At 36.4% G+C, this 15,925-nt stretch overlaps 1 protein-coding gene across 1 annotated transcript in view; it reads right to left on the bottom strand.

Annotated features, from left to right (window-relative positions):
* The window catches only part of LOC150109672 (neurobeachin-like protein 1), a 1,254,229-nt gene that overhangs the window by 7,823 nt on the left and 1,230,481 nt on the right, over positions 1-15,925 (bottom strand). The window contains exon 57 of the mRNA XM_090413954.1: positions 12,555-12,697. Coding sequence (XP_090270080.1) covers positions 12,555-12,697 — 143 coding nt within the window. The remainder of the gene's footprint in view (positions 1-12,554; positions 12,698-15,925) is intronic.

Below are 15,925 nucleotides of genomic sequence, written 5' to 3'. Positions count from 1 at the left end.
TGCACATTTTTATGTTGGAACATGGTGTTAGTAATTACCAGTCCATGTCCTGAGCAGAAATCCAACAGATATTTGCCATTATTATTAGCTTTGCTCTTTTCTCCAAATTTTCCCAAAATATTTTTGTATGTCTCACAATCATTTCCTATTCTACTATTTAGATCCCCAACAAGGACCAACTTTTCCTTTTTCATTGTGTCAGTTGCTTTTTCTAAAGCCTCAAAAAATTCCTCCACTTCTACCTTAGTAGAACCTTCTGTGGAACCATAGGCACAAATAAGTCTCATTGTCCAGTTCCCCATTCTCATATTTGCCCACATTACTCTACGTGAGACTGACTGCCATTCAAGAAGATTAGCCTCGTATTTTGTGTTGAATACTATGGCTACTCCTTCTTTTCCTTGATTGTCATTGCCTGAATATAACATTTTGTATTTATTTCTCAGAAAGATCTCACCAGTTTTGGTCTTTTTTGTTTCAGTCACCCCTATTACGTCGATCTGGTACTTATCTAATTCCTCAGCTAGCTCCATTTCTTTGCCATTCAGGCTTCTTACGTTGATAGTACCAATCTTTAACTCTGGTGATGTTGAGTTGGGGTTTGTTTTCAGATTTGTTCCAGTAGCTGACTTTTCGCTGTTCGCCCTGGTTCCCTGGCGAAAACAACGGGGGACTTGTTTAACCGGGCGACGCCCCAGCCGGCATGAAATTTTGTCATGTTGTACCATCATTTTTTATTTTGGTTTAACCAATAAGAATACAATTTGGTCGGCTAAATCCCAAATTGCCAGCCCATCCTCGTTCGTTCAGTATCAAAGTAGATACCCAACAGGGTGCACCACGAGAAGGTGAGGATTGGACATTAGGTCAGAAGCCCTGGTCGGTTCTCCGCATTCCTTTAAAGGCTATGTGGAGGTCTCCTCTCAGTTATACAGCTTTGACCCTTAAGCACCCCCCCCCCCCCAAAAAAAAGAAAAAGTTTAGTTAATAAATTATTTTTTAAATATAAACAAAAAAAAATTAAAAATTAAGGAATGCATGAATGGTAATTATTGTGTAAAGTTGATGAAAAACAATATCAAACGGGAACTGCAAGTGAAAAACAGGTTATGGAAAAGATATAAGGAGAGGGGTGGAGAGCAGATGCATGAAGAATATAAGACTCAAGGCAGGCGAGTGACTAATATAGTGTTACGTCACCACCTCGTCACTTTTTCTTTTATTCTTATGTTATATTATTCTATATGTATTATTTATCTCTCAAGCATATCAGTTATTTCATTGCCGACAAATTTATGTTTTGTTTAGAACGACTGTGCCAGCCGGCAACTAAATTCTGATACTAAATTCAAAGGGATCACGTGATGTGCAGTCATGGCTCCCTCCTTTTCTTTCTTATGAAAATTGCTTCCCCCTTCACTCATACAGGTTCCGAAAGTTTTATAAGTGGTAATTCAATCTCAGAGACAACAGACTCATGAACTTTGATATAAAGAAATACATTTATTATAAACACTTGCATAGATACACTTTAAGTAATAATTTCAATGCTAGAGAGTCTGAACCCCCCCCCCACCTCTTTAGGTTACAATATCCAAAATTTCAATTCTTATGTTTAAATGACAGGGTTACTCAGTGCTCATTTTCTAAGCACAATTATATACAAATTTTATACAAAGTATGCCAGACGCATTCCGTCTTGTATTTTAACATGGAAAATTATTCTAATTTGTGCTCAAGCTCTATCCCCCACAACTTAATTAAAATTCAGGCTAATATCTAACATTATATCATATAGCGTCTTCCTGACAAACAGTTCAAAGGTTAGGCTCCTTTCTCAGCACAAGCTTAGAGTGGTACCAGCTTATTTGACACAGACAGATCAGTCCAAACAGTCTTTTAGGCACTATGGGTAAGTTAATGTGTGTGGAGCTCCTTAAATCCTTGGCTCCTATTCCTTTTACGATTACAATTCTATAATGAGTATGAAAATTATACATTACCATCTTGTTCTTTTCATGGGGTTTCGTGACTTCCCTCCATGCTTTGACTTCCGATATGCAAGACTTCCGTATTTTCTCACCACGTGTTTCTGTGGCATCAGCGACTTACTTCCGCTATCTTCGAAGGTTGCCCTTTGCTGACTTCATGTTGGCGTAGTTACCAACGGCTCTTTACTGGAATTCTGACTTCATTCCTTGGTGGTTTTATTCGACTCGGTACAACAGCAACCAGGAGATTGTTGAGACAAGCTTCCGTAGCTATCCAGGATTGGATGGGAACACAGGAACAGAAAATGAGAGAGACTGTTTGAGTCTTGCGCCGTGCCTTATATTACAAATGCGAGCACCCTCTCTCGGTGACTACGTCATACTCTTAGCCATGGCCAATTGGTCACCCCAACTCAGAACTGTTTTGACATGGTTCTAATACATAGATCTCTTATGCACATTTAATAATAACAATTTCGGTCCTGAGACACAATTTCCCTTTGCTTATTTTACACAGACATTATCAATTCTAAATACAGATTTCCTAAGTTTATTTAATATTAACAATCTCAGTCGGTTTGATATACTTTTGAGTGAACATATATACAATACTCTCTTAGCCCTGTCTCTGGAGGCATAAGCATGTCCTTATCCTTAGGTCTAATTGTCACTGTGTGTTGGGTCGGAAACAAGATGGCTTACAAATAGTGAGTCAGCTCTTTTTCCGACACAACAATGGTAAGGAAGGTAAATCCGAATATGAAAAGAGACTGGCTCCTGAGGTCCAAAGAAAATCCTATGGAATTTTTTTGATATATGGCCAATAGGAGGAGAAATGATTGTGAAAGAATGACATTGTTGGATAAAAATGGGAATAGAGTGACTGATGCAAAGGGCATAGTGGAATTGTTCAATGAACACTTTATTAGGGTACTGGAAAAGTAGGTTTTAATACTAGAGGGGTAGGGCATGTTTGAGGTTTAGAAGCGCAAGAAAACAATGTGTTTCAAATATTGAGTACTCTGGATGTTAATAAAGCAGTGGGATGATGGAATTTTCCCACGGGCTTTGTTTGAGAGAATGTGCTAAAGAACTGACAGCTCCATGACCTGGCTTTTCAATGAAAGTCTAGCCATGGGAAAGGTACTCAAGGAATGGAAGGAGGGTGAGATAGTGCCAAACTATAGGGCAGTTTGTATTTCATCAGTGGTTGTTAAGATCTTAGAGAAATTAGTAAGGGATCGTATACAGTGTTGGGCAGATGAGGGTAATGTTATCCGTGAGTCAGTATAGATTTGTTAAGGGGTGCTCTTGTTTTAGTAATATGATTACCTTTTTATAATAAAGTGACAATAGCAGTTGATGAGGGAAAGACATATTCTACCATTTTTTTTTTTGGATTTTACAAAGGAAGGGTACCACATGATAAGCTGATATTTTGAAGTTGCAGCACATGGGTTTCGATGTCAGGTTAGTGAACTGGATTCAGGATTGGCTATCTGATGGGTATTAGAGAGTTGTTAATGCAGGAGCAGTATCAAGAAGGCAGAAGGTTACAAGTGGAGTCCCACAAGGCTCAGTACTGGGACCTGCATTGTTTAACCTTTATATCAATGACATTGTCAATGGATTGCAGGGGCATATTCAGTTGTTTGCAGATGATGTGAAGCTGGAAAGAGTTATTAATAATAGTGCAGATATGATAGCCTTGCAAGGGGATTTGAATAAACTGGACAGATGGGCAAATAAATGTGGACATCAGTTTAATGTAAAGTCTTGAAGTTTGAGATGCATCGATGGGAGGCTGCATACTCTGTTGGAGGAACTTGGATTTGAATAAACTGGAGGGGGGGGGGGCAAATAAATGGGGTGTCAGTTTAATGCAGATAAATGTAAAGTCTTGAAGTTTGGGATATGCTGCATGATCTGTACTAGAGGCAGTAGAAGAGAAGGGATCTGAGGGTGATGATTGATAGACACATGAAATTCAGGGAACATATTGCAAAGATGGTGAAGATAACCCAGAAGACTGTTGCAATACTGAGAAGGATGCCGACCTGAAGAGATAAAAGAGTTATCAATGCATTGTATAAGACCCTGATCAGACCACACTTAGACTATTGTTCTCAGATTTGGTCCCCAGGATTTGAAGAGGATAAATTTACTGTGGAAAGAGTGCAGAGGCAGATAACAAACATGGGTTCACGATTGTACAATGTTAGTTATGAGGATTGGGTGAGGGAATGTGGACTACAGAGTTTGGTGGATAGAAGAAGGAGAGGTGAAATGATTGAGACTTTTAAACTGTTGAGAGGTGGTTACAGGGTTGACACTGGGGAGTTTTTTCTTTTGGTGAAACAGGGAGAAGGAGCCAGGACAAGGGGACATCCCTGGAAGTTATGAAAAGAAGCTGTGAGCAAGAGGGTGAGAAGTGGTTTCTTTGTATGGGGTGGCGGCTGAACTGTGGAATGTATTACCTAATATAGTGGTGAAAGCACGAATGGTCAATGAGTTTAAGGAGTGGTATGATAGTCTGTGTTTTCTAGGATGGGCCTCCCATGATGAGTCTTGTGATTACATGGAGGCCTGAATCATCATAATAATAATAATAAATGGTAAGTATTACTCAGTATAACTTCCCAAAATTAAAGTAGTCTTGCTATTTTTTAACATATGGAATACAAATTCTGATAATTTCTTCTCGAAGTGGGTTAAGAGGACGGCCATAATTAGTTTTAATCAATTGTTTTTGTTCAGTTTTTGGGTTGTGAATGTGCTTCACAGCTTCAGTTTCTTTGTACAGTCTTTCCAGAAGAAAATAACTTTTGTGTAACACTTTGATTTTGTTCTGCTGAATCCTGTGTTGTGTAGATAATGCATGGCTTGCTAAACTAGATTAAGTGAAATGTATTCCTAATATTCTTCAGTACCAATTTGTGCTGAACATAATATAATCTGTACAGTAATAATAGCATGTCAGAAGAACAGGGGATTCTGTAAACTCCAAGATAAGAAAGAGGAGGATATTTGTCTTTAGGTGAGATAAAGAAGGTTTTAAGTTTGCAAAGTGGACAGAAAGAGACCTGTAAGTTATTCTGTCAAAGTAGGCTTGCTATTGTTTCTGAAAGTCGTTTAACATATGGAATACAGATTCTGTATTCCATATATTAAATCTGTATTCCATATATAGATTCTGTATAACATATGGAATACATATTAATTTATTCTTGAGGTGAGTTAAGACAACAGCCATAATAATTGATTATTTTATTGATAGTGTTTGCATTATAACCATTAGAAATGAAGGTAATTATGATAAATTATTGATAAAACAATCAATAATTATGGCTGTTGTCTTAACCTGCCTCAAGAAGAAATTACTAGAATCTATATTCCGTATGTTAAAGGACTTTCAGAAAAAATAGCAAGACTACTTCGACAGATTAACTTACAGGTTCCTTTACATCTAGTTTGTAAACTTAATATCTTCCTTATCTCACCTAAAGACAAATATCCATCTCTTTCTTATCCTGGAGTTTACAGAATCATGTGCTCTTGCGACTTATGTTATTATGGACAGACTGGTCATTCTGCACGAATTCGTCTTGAAGAACAACAGGAATACATTTCACTTAAAGAACTCAATAAAGTCAGTTTAGCAATCCATGCACTATATATGAAACAAGGAGTGTGGAACAAAGGCAAAGTGTTGCACAAAAGTTATTTTCTTCTGGAAAGACTGTGCAAAGAAAGCTGTGAAGCACACATTCACAACCCTTACCTGAACAAAAACGATTGCCTAACACTTTCTCAAGTTTGGGAAGTTATACTGACTAATACTCATCATGTATTCCTTAACTTGTATTTAATTTTTTGTTTATATTTAAAAATAATTTATTAACTAAATTATTTTATTGTAATTTATTTTGGATCTCTATTAATGCAGATGAAGCTATTCTCCTGTAGCTTATAGAGCACATAATATCACACACTTTCAAATGAATTGTTGTTCTCTTTTTTGTGTTTTCCTATAATCATATTGACAATGGCTATGAAACTTAGCCAAAAATTTTATAAATAAAGACATTTAAATGATTCTGGTTATAATCCTAAGTGATTCTAGTAATAACATTTTATGATGAATTCTTCCTGTTACTTCTTGATTTTTAGAACAATGGTTTTAAATCATACAGAAAATGTAAACATTAATGGTGTTAGACTCAATGGGTAAGTTTTTACAAGTAGTGAAAACTTCAAATATCTGGAATGTATACTTTCTAGTGATGGAAGTTTAGACTTAGATAATGAGGAAGATTTCACTGGACAAAATCTCTTTTAACAGTGTAAGTGGTGTACTTTGGGATAGTGAGTTCCTACTGAAGTGCAAGCTTTTGATTAACAGAAGTTACTTTTTGCCTATTTTGACTTATCAGCAGTGACATGGAGACTAACAAAAATAGACATAAGCAGAATACAACCAATGGAAATGAAAGTTTTAAGGATGATTTTAGCAAAAATAAGAAAAGATAGAATAAGAAATGGACATTAGGAATGGTTCAGGACTAGAAAGCGTTTCTTTCCAAATGAATAGTTAGAAAGAAATGTTGACATCGTTTAATGTTATATAGAAGTTATTACATTTGTAGCATTGAATTTGATCTTAAGATCTAAAACAAAAAAATGCTTGTGAACTCTCATTTGAAGTGATTTGGACATATAGTGAGAATGAATTTAGAAAGAATACCAAAAAAATCTATGAAATGAAATTTGAGGGGAAGAGGCCAAGAGACAGGAAAGATGGAGAGACCAGATAAGAGAAGATCTAGAAAAAAGAAACCTGAACTGGAATAGTGTTTGTGAAAGAAGAATTTGAGACAAATAGAAAGAAATTCAAAGATTTGATCTACAGGACCTGAGAGTTTCTGTTGAAACAGTTGTAGATAAAGAAGACAAATGTCAAGAGCTCATTTTATGTCTTCCCTACTCTTGTTAGAAAGAAATCAGAAGATTCTGAATAGCTTGAAGATCAATAAGCTTTCTCTGATGCAGATGATATTTCTCCAGTTATGCCTGTGCTACAGAATGAATCTTTCTTATATGTGTGGCATCTATCCTAGCAAACCTATACTCAGTCCATCCTAAAAGAAGAGTGATAAAAGTCATCCAACAAATTATTTGTCAGAATGCTGTTACTTAAGTTCTCTCAAAAAACATGGAGGAATCTTCTAGAAAGGTTTAAGTGTTGAATGTTATTGATTACTTTTTTTTTTTTTTTTACAGTATCAAAACAAAAAAAGAACTAAATCATAAAACATGTTTACTGACTAGTTTATATTTTGCTGGATTTCAAACCAGCATCTTCAGAGCAGAGTTACTTGTTACAGTCTACACGTGATATTGAGTAAATGAAACAACTCAAACGGATAAGAGATTTGAAGTCCTAATTTGACATCCTTTAATTTTACACAGAAGTTATTACATTTGTAGCACACTGAATCTGATCTTAAGATCTAACCATTTCCCAAATTGTTTGCAAATTAATGCATCCATACTTATTAAGGTTTGGAGAATGCTTCATAATCTCTAAAACTAGTCTTTCTGACCTGTAATGACTTCTATATAGCAAACTGCTTTTCTTCTATCTAATCCCATGGCAGGAGGGGATGTCTAAAGAGTGGTCTGCATCCTGGCTTGCCATAATGATAAATGCATTTTTTGTTTTCTTCAAGGTGAATGTTAATGGATTGTCTTGTCTGTTCATGGCCAGAACTGCAGGGCACTTCATACCATCTAGCATATATAAAGGATTCAAATTTATGATGTATGCATGTTACAGAATAAATCTTTCCTATATATGTGGCATCTGTCTTACAAGCCTATACTCAGTCAATCCCAAAAGAAGAAGAGTGATTAAAGTCATCCATCAAATTATTTGTCAGAATGCTGTTACTTGGCAATGAAAAAATCTAAAACAGATTAATTGCACAAAATCCCCCCCCCCCCCAGCAATTTTTACATGGAACATTTTGAGAATAAAGAACTTACCATATCTTCTTTCAAACTTTAGTGTGGCTACCTTATGTAGATGATGTATTTGCCATTTGATCTCATGGACAAGCGCCACTTTTGATTCCTTCTTAACTCACCTTAAAGCCAACACCCTAAAGTTCACTTCACATTAGAAAAAGTATCTAATAACTGTCTGCCTTTTCTTGACACATTAATCACTTAAGTCAAATGTTTACTACCTTTTTCTATTTATAGAAAGCCAATACACACAACAAAAGATATCCAGATAACCAATCACATCATCATCCAGCAAAGGAGTATGGAATCCTCAAAACACTAACTCATATAGCTAGGGTTATTTATTCTAGTGATGCAACCCTTGCCAGAGAATTCGATTAACTTAGTAACACTTCTCTGGTCACTATATAGAAATAGCCAAGGTACTAATAAAATATCACATTCTCACTGCATGTCAAATCGGCTTACTATGGACAGACAGGAAGATCAGTTAACATCCACCTTGGACAACACAAGAATTACATTCTCTACCATCATTATGGCAAGTCATGATTGGCCAGTCATGCTTTGCTCCTCTTCAGATAAGATTAGAGGAAGCAAACCAATGTCGTACAGGTTAGAGAGGTTTGAGAAACTAGTTTTGCCAGCAATGGCTATGAAGCATTTCCCTAACCTCAACAACTATGGCTGCATTAATCTGCCAAAAATTTGGGAGACAATCATCTTAAGATCAGCTCCAACACTATAAATGTGATATCTTCTATATATAACATTACAGGATGCAACCAAATTAGGATTTTTGATCTTTTGTCGACTACAATTGAAATTTAGCAAGTATTTTACCTTCGGTATAATAAATGTTAAAGATACCAAGCTATTTTAAACCTGGTTTTACTCCATTTCCCAAGTAAGCAAACAGACAAGCAAGTCAAGTTTGCGCCTGCAAGTGATGCAAGTCTAGCTGACCCTACACATAGTGCAAGACCAAGGCAACTCATGGTAAAAGTAGAATAAGCTCTGATCACTAATCTTAACATTTACCCTTAATGCAAAGCTCATCTCTACAACTGAAATTGTTTCATTTACTCGCTGTTGTGTAAAAAGTAGATGTGCTTTGAGGATGATGATTTGAAATCCAGTGAAATATAAGCGAATCAATAAACATCTTTATTATGCTTTAGTTTTTTTTTTTTTTTGTTTCAATACTGTAAAAAAATGTTATGAGTAAACCATGGAAAATGTCATCAACAGTCATCACTTCATCATTCAGAGGCCCAATTGTTAATTAGTGATCAGCAATGGATTATGCCACTCTTGATTGTTAACTAAAAGAGACACTGTGGATCCACCTTTGGGGGGCACAAGAAGGAAAGGAATGAAGAAATTAATTATATTTTCCATTTTGATGGTATGGAGGCTTGCCACTAAACTGTGGTCTGCTTTCTATTCTTTGCAACTGGGATGCCATATATACCTGTCTAATCCTTCATTACATATCATGGATAGATGTTTTTTCTCCTCAGATTTCCAAACTAATACTGAAGTACTCAGGGCTTTGTACTTTCTCTCTATCTCTCCCTTCTGTGTATGTAAATAGCTTTCTCTCAGTGACCTTAAATACTGTCCATAGCTTTGCTAACGACAGTACACTCATTTTTGACAAACTTGGAATAATTGTGCCTTACAAATGATTGTAGTGCGCAATCATTCCAAGCTTCAAGATTTCTGTAATGTTTCACTCTGAAGTGAAGCAAGATTTTTTCTAGCAAATTCCAAATCTGTCCAACCTTTGAGGCAATGAAGTAATAACTACCTTAAAATGATTGTGCTATCCAGAAGAGGAGGGAAATTCATGTAATTTATCCCTCTCTCTCAGATTCACTCCAAACACTTTCTGATATACATCCTGTTTCAGCCTTATATGTTTTCTACAGTTATTTTTTAGTGAATCAGCATCATATCTCTACCTCCTACTGTAAAGACATGAGCAACTGCAAGTTATCATTCATGCGCTGTCCAGCTTCAAACCTAACAAGTCAACTTTTCTTCTTTTCCCTCCTCCTATTTCATTTTATCCACTTCTGTTCTCTGGAAGAACATTCTCCCTCATGCCTGAATAACAAATCAGGTAGGAAAGGTTATTTTGTGATTACGCAACAGTAGTGGGACAAAATATTCTCCTCTGTGTCTGAGGAGGATATGTCTGTTAATTGTATATAATTCTCCAGCTGGTCATGTGGAGGTCAAACGTAGTGCAATTGGAAGAACAGCGGAACATTGCGCCCTTCGATTGGAAAAGACCTGGGTTCGATTCTTGTCATTACGAGGGGAATCCTTATAGGCCTTTTTCAATTGAAGGTGAGTCAGCCGATCTTATATGGAGGTAGTAGGCCCGGAAACTCGGGTTTTTCATCCCGCGCACAGACAAATCAGCCTTCAGAACACACGCAATTTACAGACAAAAAATACTGTTCTTGGCGATGATGGGCGGTAGATGGCATTGATGATAGTAGTGTTGTAGTAGTGGATAGGGTGAGATGTATTTGACGAGGTAGAGTACAGTATCCTCCCGCGATGAGTCCTTGGACTCCATGGAGGTGTCACGTAATAATACTAATAGTAATAATAAATCTTTTGATGACTTTTATTCCCGATGAGAGTAAGCACAGCTGTTTTAGTCTTAACTCTTTGGAAGATCAATGAGCAGTTGTTGACATGAGTGCAAGGCTATGATTTAATAGGTATAAGGCAGTATAAGTGGTACAGTCAATTTTTTTATTTGGAAGGGATAAAAATCTGACTTTCTCAAGTTAGTAAAGGGATCTTACATTATGCAAATGAGGTTTTGCATCTCATAAATGGTGGAAGTATTATTATTATTACATAACATCTTCAGGGAGTCCAAAGACTCATCAAGGGAGGGCACCTACTCTACAACACTCCGTCTCCATCACTCCACCAACTGCAACTACCTTCATCATCTACACCAATGCCATCTTTTGCCGACCACCACTAGTATTTTCCCAGACAACCACAAACATCCATGCCCACAGCGGGACTTGAACCCACAGCCTTTTGGCTGGAGAGCGGATATGCTAACCACTCGGCCAACCAACTTGGAGAAAATACTTTATTGCTCTAATAAATTTAGTTTAATCCTTTATCCAAATGTAAGCAAACAAAGTTTCTGCCTGAAAATATCTTCAGGACTGAGGTAAGGTGGTACAACACTAGGTAACTCGCAGCAAAGGTGGACCAAGCTCTCATCACTCCTTGTCTCAGTATCTCCCATAATGCAAAGCACATCTCCTTGCAGACACGTATACTGCTATGCAATAAGGGAAGGGTCACTACCCAGTCCGGTTTCGACCTTTATTGAGGTCTCGTCAGTGGGAGGCAGACCCAAACGTGGAGATACTAAGGCAGAAGCAATAGGAGAGGTCATGTTTACCTATACGAGGTAAATATTATTGCTCTGTGCCAAAGATGATCCACTATTTCAGGAACTGAAAAACACTATAAAAATTCTTCTGGTCAGTGAGTAGAATTAAACATATTCATGAAATCTAAATTTCATGAAAATCATTGAATTTCATAATGTATCAACCTGTTGGTTCATTAATTGCTATTAAAGATAATTCTTGCAAACTAAATGCCTCTGTAAAGGAAAGAGAAGTGGTAATTTAAAGACTAGGAAGTCATTAAGGTTGTCAAGCCACTATTGCTTTATAGTTAAGGAAAACAACTCATGTAAAGCCATTCTGTAATTATTATTATGAAAACAACTCTAGGAGTCCATTCAAGGACTCTTTGAGGATCATTTACCAACAGGCCCTCACAACATCTAATGGTAGACCATTCCACACACTCACTACCATATGCTGTAAGAAGAACTTGGACTTCACATGCTTCCTAATACCTCTAGCCAGCTTCCTTGGGATAAACATTAAGCTCTACTACAACCATTCATGAGATGCAAAAACCTCATTTGTGTCAATACTGTAAGATCTCTTTACTAATTTGAATGTTTCTACCATATCTTCTCTCCTCTATTTATTTCTCAAACTTGGAAGTTTCCTTAATCTGTTCTCATATGCACAAATCCACAGGCCAGTTTTCATCACTGAATCATTTTAATTATTTTCCTGTCTCCTTGAAATCCATATAACCATATCTATGGATAGTATTCCATAGATATGGTTATACCCTGCACACTAAACATACAACACACAAATTTCTGGAGAATGTAGAAGACAAAGTGCATTATACAAAAAGGAAACATGAGAAGTTTAAGAACAGATTAGTTTAGTTTGGCATAACTGGAATTACAACTGAAACAACTATGATTAGAAGTACAGCATTGTTCTTGCTGTATTGTTACTGTTTTGTTTTGCACTTGCAGGATGATGAACAGAATCTGCACTGCTGTCAACAATGTTAATGCAAATATCATATTTAATTTAAAAGTTTTCCAGAAACTTTATGGATGCCCTTGTTATACAGTATATCAGAATAAGAAAGAGTGTTGTTTCTTACCTAAATGTTTCATAAACAGTTAGCATACCATCCATACCTCCAACCACCACATAATCTTTGGAACAACATATTGCTGAAATAGGTGATACTTCCCTTTGATACAGATGTTTACCGTTAATAGAATACAAATGCAGTGTACATATCTAGAAGGGAAAAAAAAATACAATACATTTGAACTGATGACTATAACATTCAGTTTTCATTCTAAAAGATCAAATATTGTAAGCCAATATCTAAGTTCTAATACAATCATCAAGTAGTCATGGATTTTTAGAAGGGCTTATTACTCCAAGTAAAGGCTCTATTATTCAAGCCAAAATATAAGCACTGATATAATAGCATAAGTTCAAATAATAAGTTGGCACTGTTATTTATTAATGAAATTTGCTGTTTATTTTACAAATAATGTTTAGCATCCCTTCTAACATGGAGTTGGCAGGCACTGTTGCTTTACTAGAAAATAAAAAATAATTTATTTTTATATAACTTAAGATTTCCATTTTTTTGTAGCAGTTTCATTCCAGCAGCAACAAATAGAGTTGATCAGTCTTGCTGGAAAATGCTGCAGAAAGGAACTTCTTTTATGTCTTATTCACTGTGTAAAGTACTGTTCATTCAAAGTTGACAAGGGTGTAAGAGAGCTGATCTGGAATTTGAAACAGGCATGATTGCTGGATACTGACTGAAGAATGGCAATATTCAGTAAAATATTTTGTGTTTGTGTTGTAAGGTTTGCTTATTAACAATGCCCATTATTATTATTACGGGCAGCTCCAAGGAATCCTTAGACTCATCGAGGGAGGCCCAACATCATGTCAAGAACAACTATTCAACATTCACACAGTATCTATCATACTTCACCTTGAACTCATTTACAGTCATGGCACCCACAACAGACTCTGGCAGCTTATTCAACTCATTTACCACTCTCCAAGTAAAAAACTTAGCTCTAACACCCTCACTAACCACACTCTTACCAAGCTTCCATGGATGGCCCCTAGTCCTCCCACTACCAGTCCTATTCTCAAAAATATCTTCTGAATTAATCTTATAGAAACCCTTCAATAATTTGAATGTCTCAATCATACACCCCTTTTCCACCTATCAACCAATTTCTGCAGCCCACAAATCTTCAACCTGTTCTCATAAGGTTCATTTCATAGCCATGCTATTATCTTGGTCACTCGTCTCTGGATCCTCTCCACCTCCTCCCCATCGAGAAGAAACCATTATTGTTCTTCCAAGAGTCAAAGAACAATAATGGGCATAACAGCAGCTGCTGGACCAATTGGTGGACACCATGCCTCATCAATGCAGGTAATCCTAGCCTTGTAGAAGCCCACACGATTTAACCAGGAGATGAATAGCAGTATTTTTCAGACCACAATGCAACATACTCTCTTCCACGTGAGCTACCAAAGCAGGCAGCAACCAGTCGAGGTATCCATGTTTATACTTAATCATCGACAACCATTTACAGTTTGCATCTATGAGATGTCACTGGGCCACTGAACACTGAAAAATTTTGCCCTTTTGGATGAAGCTCATTGCCAGTTATGCAGTGTGAAGGATTAAGGTAAAAATGTGGGAAATGAATCATCCTGATGTCATGCAGAAATGGGCAGATGGTGGCAGCATCATGGTATAGAGAATGTTTTCCTGGGAATTTTTTTGAGCCCTAATATCTCATATACTATGAATGCTATAAAGTACCTATCCACTGTACTGATCAAATGCCATAAATTAAAGATGCCAAGAAATTATATTCTTGTTTTAATCCTTCATCCAAGTGTAAGCAAACAAAGTTTGAATGTGAAGTAACTTCATGACTGAGCAACTTGTATACAGAGACTAATGACTTCACATCACTTGCTTTAGTATCCCATAATGCAAAGCGCATATCATGATGCATAGCATATGTATAATGCTATGCATAATGGAAAAGGTTTATAAAAAAAGTGATACCAAAGTTGAAGTAGCACACAAGTCATATTCACATATACAAGTAGCCAAAAGATGCCACACCTTATTACTAAAATACTTTGGATTAGAGATAAATGGAGGGATGCAGGCATTTGGAGAGACTGTTGTTTTTCTGGTTTCCCTGCTGCAATACACTCACTTGACAGGTGGAATGTAGCAGGGATGGCTTTGTGTGGGGACAGTGGCTTGACTAGAGTGTATGCTATATTCTCCTTGGTGCTGCAATTCAAGGAGAATTCTAAAGAGTTTTTTCACTATGTGGCAAGTAGGAGGAAAAATGATAGTGGATAGATTACCTTGTGGATGGTGATGGGAACTGGATGACCAAAGCAGATGACATGGTTGAACTATTTAATGATCACTTTACTAAAGTTTTTCATCCTGGTACAGCAGGTTCTATTTCTAGAAGGATGATGAGTGATGAAGTGAAGGAAGAGTGTATTCCGAATATAGAGTATGCTAAATGTTAATAAAGCAGGATTATTCTTGGAAGTTGCAAAAGGGAGTAATGAGTAAAAGGGTAAGAAGTAAGTTTTTTCCATGGAGAGCAGTAGAAGCATGAAATGCATTGCCTGAGAAGGTGGTTAACATGCACACAATAGATGAGTTAAAGTAGTGATAGGATAGACTTTGTTTAACCTCCCATGATGAGTCTTGTGAATTCATGACAGTCAGGAAAATAATAAGTAATAGGTGGTGAATCTTTGCCAAACCATGCAAACATGGAGTGAAAGACTGTTGGGATATCTGGATTTTGTATAGACCTTCTAGCCAATCTAGCATATTATTTATAAGATCTGTGATCTTCACAAGCATAGACTATTTCAGATCTCCATTTATCTTGGAATATAAAATGGAAAACATTTCTGAATATTTTATGCAAAAAATCCAAATTCCATTTTGTTTGATTAGGCATCATGCACTTGTATATTCGAAATGCCAGTTAAAACCAAAATGGAAGCTGACTGATAAATCTGATTAACAATCACCAATATTAAATTCCATAGTGCTATATGGAATTTAATATTGGTTATATAGACATTATGTACCAGAGAACTGGATAAGAAAAATTATGGAAAGAAGCTCAGTGAAGAACTGGATTCAAGCCAAACAGACATTGTCAGGATCAGATTTTCATTTTACTACAAATAGTTGAGAAATCTTGGGAATATAGCAAGGATTTGTATTTAAGTTTCATAGATCTGCAAAAGTCATATGACAAGGTGCTAAAAGAAATGGTGTTCAAAATGCTCCAGTTATATGGTGTAAATGGGACATTATATCAAGCACTAAATAGTTTATATTTGAGCTGTAAGTCAGCAGATAGAAATAAAGGAGGTAAAGGAAGATAGTTCAATGTTAAATGGGGTGTGCAACCAAGGTCCACA

The sequence above is a fragment of the Typopeltis vanoorti genome, chromosome 2, assembly GCF_054136105.1.
Source record: "Typopeltis vanoorti isolate ZY-2024b chromosome 2, IOZ_Tvanoo_1.0, whole genome shotgun sequence".
NCBI classification, from domain to species: Eukaryota; Metazoa; Arthropoda; class Arachnida; order Uropygi; family Thelyphonidae; genus Typopeltis; species Typopeltis vanoorti.
The sequence above is the reverse complement of the archived record's forward strand: the minus strand, read 5'-3'. Positions and strand labels throughout refer to the sequence as shown.